Raw genomic sequence first — 7,824 nt, 5'->3', positions numbered from 1 at the left:
GAAACTCTCGTTTTAGTTGTTTTGCAACTGTTTGGACTAATGTATACCTCTGGTTCCTTTTCGTCTCTACGTCTTCTTCTAGGTTTATTGGCAGACTACACCCCAAAATGTGTATTTCCGCCACCTACTGTGCAGGCTGTGGCTCAGTTGGTAGAGCATGGTGGTTGCAACGCCAGCATGGTGTTTGCAACGCCAGGATTGTGGGTTCGATTCCCACGGGGGCCAGTATGAAAAATAAGTGAAGAAAAAATGTAAATGTATGAAATGTATGCATTCACTACTGTAAGTGGCTCTGGATAAGAGTGTCTGCTAAACGACTTAAATGTAAATGTTGAAAAAAATGTACATTGTGGGGGTGGGCAAAAATATCCATACAGAGCAGGGCCATAACTACCAGGGGAGAACAACTCCACCTTTGCATTGAGGATTTCAAGCTGAAGGTGGTCCACGGTACTGTAGGCATTGTTTCCAGAAAACAGGATCCCCATTATACTAAGCATTTAGTTGGATGATGTATACAAGGAGTAGGCAACCCTGGTCCAGCATGTGGGAGAAGTAGGAGCTCAGTAATTGAGTTGGAGGGGTATTCAAGTGGATTTTTCCCAGGCGTATGGGTAAATACCACCTTCCCACTTAGTTATGAACGTAGCATAAGCAAGCAGAAAATATCCATCAAAAACTTGAATGTTGAATTAACTTTCATGAATATACTTTTTGTTGATAAGGTAAGGCAAAAGTCTTAATCCCAAGAATGTTCAATCTTTATTTAATGCACAAGTCCTCTTAAAGCTTTATAGTGGTATTTTCTAGTGAACTTTTAACACAATCAAATAAATCCATTTACAAATTAATTAAATAAAACGAAATATTTATGTTGAAATATTTCTTTGAAATAGGATATAGATTGTAGGACATATTATGTATATTCTTTATACAAATAAAACAACATGCAATGCTTACAATAGCAGTAGATATTATTCCACAAGACAGTCAGTACCTGTGCTTTGACAGGTACTGTTTGAACAGACTTGTGATCATTTTGTTGGGTGAGATGCACAAAGCTCCTCTCCTCCCTGTGTGTCCGTCCCCTAGTACTAGCATGCCAATATCTCCACATGCTACAGCCTGCTGGGTTGGTTCAGTAGCTTCGTGAGTTGCAGCATGCACAATGAGCCCAGTGAACCAGATGGACTGGCTTTGGTTATAAAACGACACTAAATTAGGAGAGGTTTACTGCAGGAGTGTAATGATACATTTGGCATTTGATATCATGTTTTGGTTTACAGTGCACTTGAAAGATTTTTAGTCCAAATTAAATTTTTAAATATATTATTATCATATTACACATTTGCATAAATATATAACATTAAATATTTTATTTCATTGTAAAGCCTCTGATGAAATCCATTCATTGTTGTAGCTAACTTCTTAAGTATGGAATACCATAAACCACATGAAAAGTAAAAACTCTACACAAATAACACACATACAGATCAGATCCACTATCATTCCCAACAGTTAGTCAGTTTATAATACCCATTGCGCAATTGCCCATTAAAGTGCATCTCTCTTCCCTCTGACAACATTAATGTCACTACTGCTCAGGCAGCAGAGTAGGCAGCCTCATCAGGGTCCTTGGCACTGTCCTCACTTGGCGGGGTGCTGAGGTCTGCTATGCCCGACTGTTGGTCATCACTGTTGGTGGAGAGGTCTGGGTCGGAGGGTTTGGGGCGCTCCCCTGGTTGGGGGAGGATCAGGAGACTGCTCTCTGACCCCGTCTGCTGGCAGGGTGATGAAGTGAGGAAGTCTCCCAGTCCGCTGTAGTCCCCTGGGGTGTTGGCCAAACCCAGGCAGCTCTCTGAGGGGGGAGAGACCCACACCGCATGGCTCCTATCCAGCGTGTTAGTTTTTGTCTGGATGCTCTTCCCCTGCTCCTTCTCCAACATGGCTATTTTCTAGGATGGATAACACTACATAATATTAGAAAAAAACGAAAACAAGAACAGCGACTTCAATCAAATGGCCCTGGTCAAAAGTAGTGCACGAAATAGGGAATAGAGTGTGATTTGGGACATAGCCTATATCATCAGCCCTCCTGTCCTGCCTTACCTCCTCATGGGAGACAAGCTGCTCCTCCAGCTGCTGTGTCTCCTCTCTGACGGCCATCAGGTAGTCTATCACAGACTGGCGAGGATGCATGCCTCTGTCAAAACGGTTGTATAAGGCCCTCCAGAACCTACACACACACACACACACACACACACACACACACACACACACACACACACACACACACACACACACACACACACACACACACACACACACACACACACACACACAAATTATACATATTCAATACAGTTGAGAAAAATAGTGGCGAAATACTACTTGTCCTTAAATATGCACAACCTACTTAAAACAGTAGGGGGCGGTAACTGGGCGCAGAACCCCCTGAGTCTGGCTGTGGTCAGGTCTGTACAGGGGGTTGATGTAGTCAGTCCTGTTCTCCCACAAGTAGGTCCACAGAGAATGGGTCTTCTCCTGATGCCTGAGAACACAAAAACACATCTCACATGTCAACTATAGACACAAACATCACACATGTCAACTAGACACACACATCACACATGTCAACTACAGCCACAAACATCACACATGTCAACTACAGCCACACACATCACACATGTCAACTACAGCCACAAACATCACACATGTCAACTACAGCCACACATGTCAACTACAGCCACAAACATCACACATGTCAACTACAGCCACACACATCACACATGTCAACTACAGCCACACACATCACACATGTCAACTACAGCCACACATGTCAACTACAGCCACACACATCACACATGTCAACTACAGCCACACACATCACACATGTCAACTACAGCCACACATGTCAACTACAGCCACACACATCACACATGTCAACTACAGCCACACACATCACACATGTCAAATACAGCCACACACATCACACATGTCAACTACAGCTCAACACAAAACACACCACACATGTCAACCAGTGGAGGCTTCTCAGAAGAGAAAGGGGAGGACCATACTCCTCAGTGAATTCGATAAAATCCTTTTTAGATAAAACTATACATGTCACCAAATAATTGATTAAAAAGCTACAGCTAGTTTCCGTCCTCCTCTGGGTACATTGACTTCAATACAAAACTAAGGAAGCTTGTGGTTCTCACCCCCTTCCCTAGACTTACACAGTAATTATGACAACTTCCAGAGGACCTCCTCCAACCTATCAGAGTTCTTGCAGCATGAACTGACATGTTGTCCACCCAATAAAAGGATCAGAGAATGAATCTAGTACTGAAAGCATAAGCTACAGCTAGCTAGCACCCAAAAGAGTTCTACCTGGAACCAAAAATGGTTCTCCTATGGGGACAGCCGAAGAACCTTTATGGAACCCCTTTTTCAAAGAGTTTAGCTATATTTCTAAAAACAAATTCACTTTCACTTACTCCGGCTCAAACAGAGAAGGATGCTATGTTACCTATGGCTATCCAACACTGGAACTCTTCTAAGTCAAGGTAAGCTTTTGGCTTTATTAATTTATTGCCACCTGAGCACGCCAGTGTAATTGCTAAACTGCTTGCTGCTGTAACTGTACACTGTACTGCATGATTGTAGCAGGTTTACTAACGCGTTCGTTCTAGTAGCTATGTTTACTTGACGTTAGCTAATATGGTGACAACGGTATAGCAGTTAAACAGAGCCAAACAGAACGAAACGAGGATAAACATACCTACATTTGTCTAATAGAAACACTTGTTGATTACACCCTAGATCAGCTAGATGCAGGCAAGAGTGTGCAAGACAGTATTGAATGTGTCAATGTCTGTCACCTGGATTACTCAAATTTCTCTCAACCAGTGCACCTATGTTGTAAACTTTCATTCATAGGCTAGGTTGTAGCAACCTCATGATGGGTATAGGGAAAATTTGAGTATGATGTAGTAGCCTAAACCTATCGCTGTTACATTGAGCTGGGTGAATGGAATATGAATGACAGTCATCCAATATGCTGTAATAGAAATAAGGCCATTCTCATAAAAACGGCACCGACCAACTACAGCTCAACACAAAATGTAACATTCCAAAATGATTCTGACTGAGAAAGAAAGAATGTGTGTGTGAATTCCTCGTCTCTTTTGTCAGGTCTGACTGAACCTGTTTATATATCTTGTATTGGCTAGTCCAATAGGCCTATTTGTTTAAATCTGTGTCTCATGTTAGGTGAATTTTAACACTATGGAGATTGACACCAATTCATCTGAAATAATAAGCAAAAAAGCCTTAACATTTCAGTAAATAGTTTAAATTAGTTATGTGTGAAGTCACAGTCAGTTTCAAAAATTCAAGACAAGGAACGGCAAAATGACAGACTTCTATCTATTACATTAGCTCCACCCTCGCTTTCTGGTTATTACCTAAGCTCCGCCCTCTCCTTCTGGTTATCACCTAAGCTCCGACTTCTCCTTCTGGTTATTACCTAAGCTCCGCCCTCTCCTTCTGGTTATTACCTAAGCTCCGACTTCTCCTTCTGGTTATTACCTAAGCTCCGCCCTCTCCTTCTGGTTATTACCTAAGCTCCGACTTCTCCTTCTGGTTATTGCCTAAGCCCCGCCCTCTCCTTCTGGTTATTACCTTAGCTCCGCCCTCTCTGTCTGGTTATTACCTAAGCTCCGCCCTCTCCGTCTGGTTATTACATAAGCTCTGCCCTCTCCTTCTGGTTATTACCTAAGATCCGACCTCTCCTTCTGGTTATTACCTTAGCTCCGCCCTCTCCTTCTGGTTATTACCTGAGCTCCACCCTCTCCTTCTGGTTATTACCTAAGCTCCGTCCTCTCCTTCTGGTTATTGCCTATGAAGTTTCCGTACTGGCAGGAGTAGATGTGGTTGTGAATGGTGATGAGGAACCTCTCATTGTACTCGAAGGCACAGGGGAACTGTTCCGACAGCTGCCACACACACTCCAGGAACTGGTCTATGACCGGGGACACCTCCTTGGGGTCTCCATCCAGGTGGTTGTATCTGAGGGGAGAGGTCAACATGGCATATGGAATCAGTCTTAGCCTGTGTCCCAAATGGCACCCTATTCCCTATATAGTGTACAACTTTTGATTTTGTTGTTAAAGGAAATAATTATATCTGCAAGAAAACACAATAGTTCACACCTGTGAGAGAACTTGTGTCCAAAGGAAACCCAGTCTCTTTCAATGAGAACCTGAATACAGGGGAATAAAATATGATTTACTTATGCATGAGGATGCCAGAAGGTGTTATTTGTATATAACTTGGGTCTAAACCTGTTTCATCACTTTCATCTTTGTTTCACCGCTTACACTTGGACAGTAAAGAGTACAAATATTAGAGAGAGAGAGAGACAGTTTGTACCATGAGAGAGCTTGAACTTCCTCACCCAATGTGTGGGGTGGTTTTCTACTAAGTCTCAAGATGATTGTAAGAAGTCAGGCTTCCTGTCGCAGTAACTTTTTTTCCATGGAGATGCCTTTTGGCAGAAACCCAGTCAGACAGAGCAAATCCTCATGATCAAAGAATCCAGAACCATAAGCACAGCACGGACCTACTTACATTACCATCCAAGAGGACGTGATCAACTACAATCACACCGTAATTGAGCAGTATGTCAACATCAATGTGCTTACATGTCAATAAAAATGTGAAAAACTTAAACATAGCCAGAAACAAAGGCAAAAGGAATGTTCTTCATTTCAAATGAAGAGCCATATATTCAAACACGTATTGAGCGCTAGTGGCTACTAGGTAGAGGATGCTTTAAAGATGAATCATTAGAAACCTGCTGATCACGTGTTAAGAGCTGTTTGTATGATATAATAGTTATGGTAATTTTTCTATGAATATGACATACAGTGGGGGGGGGAAGTATTTGATCCCCTGCTGATTTTGTATGTTTGCCCACTGACAAAGAAATGATCAGTCTATAATTTTAATGGTAGGTTTATTTGAACAGTGAGAGACAGAATAACAACAAAAAAATCCAGAAAAACGCATGTCTAAAATGTTATAAATTGATTTGCATTTTAATGAGGGAAATAAGTATTTGACCCCCTCTCAATCAGAAAGATTTCTGGCTCCCAGGTGTCTTTTATACAGGTAACGAGCTGAGATTAGGAGCACACTCTTAAAGGGAGTGCTCCTAACCGCAGCTTGTTAACTGTAAAAAAGACATCTGTCCACAGAAGCAATCAATCAATCAGATTCCAAACTCTCCACCATGGCCAAGACCAAAGAGCTCTCCAAGGATGTCAGGGACAAGATTGTAGACCTACACAAGGCTGGAATGGGCTACAAGACCATCACCAAGCAGCTTGGTGAGAAGGTGACAACATTTGGTGCGATTATTCGCAAATGGAAGAAACACAAAAGAACTGTCAATATCCCTCGGCCTTAGGCTCCATGCAAGATCTCACCTCGTGGGGTTGCAATGATCATGAGAACGGTGAGGAATCAGCCCAGAACTACACGGGAGAATCTTGTCAATGATCTCAAGGCAGCTGGGACCATAGTCACCAAGAAAACACTTGGTTACACACAAGGACTGAAATCCTGCAGCGCCCGCAAGGTCCCCCTGCTCAAGAATACATATACATGCCCGTCTGAAGTTTGCCAATGAACATCTGAATGATTCAGAGGACAACTGGTGAAAGTGTTGTGGTCAGATGAGACCAAAATGGAGCTCTTTGGCATCAACTCAACTCGCCGTGTTTGGAGGAGGAGGAATGCTGCCTATGACCCCAAGAACATCATCTCCCCAGTCAAACATGGAGGTGGAAACATTATGCTTTGGGGATGTTTCTCTGCTAAGGGGACAGGACAACTTCACTGCATCAAAGGGACGATGGATGGGGCCATGTACCGTCAAATCTTGGGTGAGAACATCCTTCCCTCAGCCAGGCTCATTCAAAATGGGTCGTGGATGGGTATTCCAGCATGACAATGACCCAAAACACACGGCTAAGGCAACAAAGGAGTGGCTCAAGAAGAAGCACATTAAGGTCCTGGAGTGGCCTAGCCAGTCTCCAGACCTTAATCCCATAGAAAATCTGTGGAGGGAGCTGAAGGTTGGAGTTGCCAAACGTCAGCCTCGAAACCTTAATGACTTGGAAAAGATCTGCAAAGAGGAGTGGGACAAAATCCCTCCTGAGATGTGTGCAAACCTGGTGGCCAACTACAAGAAACGTCTGACATCTGTGATTGCCAACAAGGGTTTTGCCACCAAGTACTAAGTCATGTTTTGCAGAGGGGTCAAATACTTATTTCCCCCATTAAAATGCAAATCATTTTATAACATTTTTGACATGCGTTTTTCTGGATTTTTTTGTTGTTATTCTGTCTCTCACTGTTCAAATAAACCTACCATTAAAAGTAGTATGTTGACATACTGATCATTTCTTTGTAAGTGGGCAAAAGTACAAAATCAGCAGGGGATGAAATACTTTTTTCCCCCACTGTACATGAACCCATACACTATAAACTGACTACAGGTTCAAGACATACACTAGTGAATATGCAGATACCCTGCTCAGAAAGACAGTAGGGGATGTACCATGAGTCCTTTGAGAGTCCTGTAGTAGGGGTCCAGGAGCACAGAGGCCACAGAGCACACCTGAGCAGTACGATCCCAACCGTCTGAGCAGTGGACCAAGACACTGACGCCATCCTCTGCAACGGCCTACACATGCATGCACACAGACACGAGAGAGAGATAGAGACTGAGAAACAATAACTTAACCCTCCTGCTGT

At 42.9% G+C, this 7,824-nt stretch overlaps 1 protein-coding gene across 2 annotated transcripts in view; it reads right to left on the bottom strand.

Moving 5' to 3' along the window:
- Positions 1-743: 743 nt before the first annotated feature.
- Positions 744-7,824, bottom strand: part of mtmr7a (myotubularin related protein 7a) — a 28,875-nt gene continuing 21,794 nt past the window's right edge. The window contains exons 9-14 of one of the 2 annotated variants that reach the window (XM_029771627.1): positions 7,628-7,753; positions 5,214-5,263; positions 4,870-5,070; positions 2,417-2,551; positions 2,110-2,236; positions 744-1,955 (exon numbers count right to left, since the gene is read on the bottom strand). In XM_029771627.1, coding sequence (XP_029627487.1) covers positions 1,602-1,955; positions 2,110-2,236; positions 2,417-2,551; positions 4,870-5,070; positions 5,214-5,263; positions 7,628-7,753 — 993 coding nt within the window. In that variant the 3' untranslated portion in view covers positions 744-1,601. Of the gene's footprint in view, positions 1,971-2,109; positions 2,237-2,416; positions 2,552-4,869; positions 5,071-5,213; positions 5,264-7,627; positions 7,754-7,824 lie in introns of both variants that reach the window. The other variant, XM_029771630.1, reaches the window with a different exon arrangement.

This window comes from Salmo trutta, chromosome 13 (genome assembly GCF_901001165.1).
Source record: "Salmo trutta chromosome 13, fSalTru1.1, whole genome shotgun sequence".
Lineage (NCBI taxonomy): Eukaryota > Metazoa > Chordata > Actinopteri > Salmoniformes > Salmonidae > Salmo > Salmo trutta.
The sequence above is the reverse complement of the archived record's forward strand: the minus strand, read 5'-3'. Positions and strand labels throughout refer to the sequence as shown.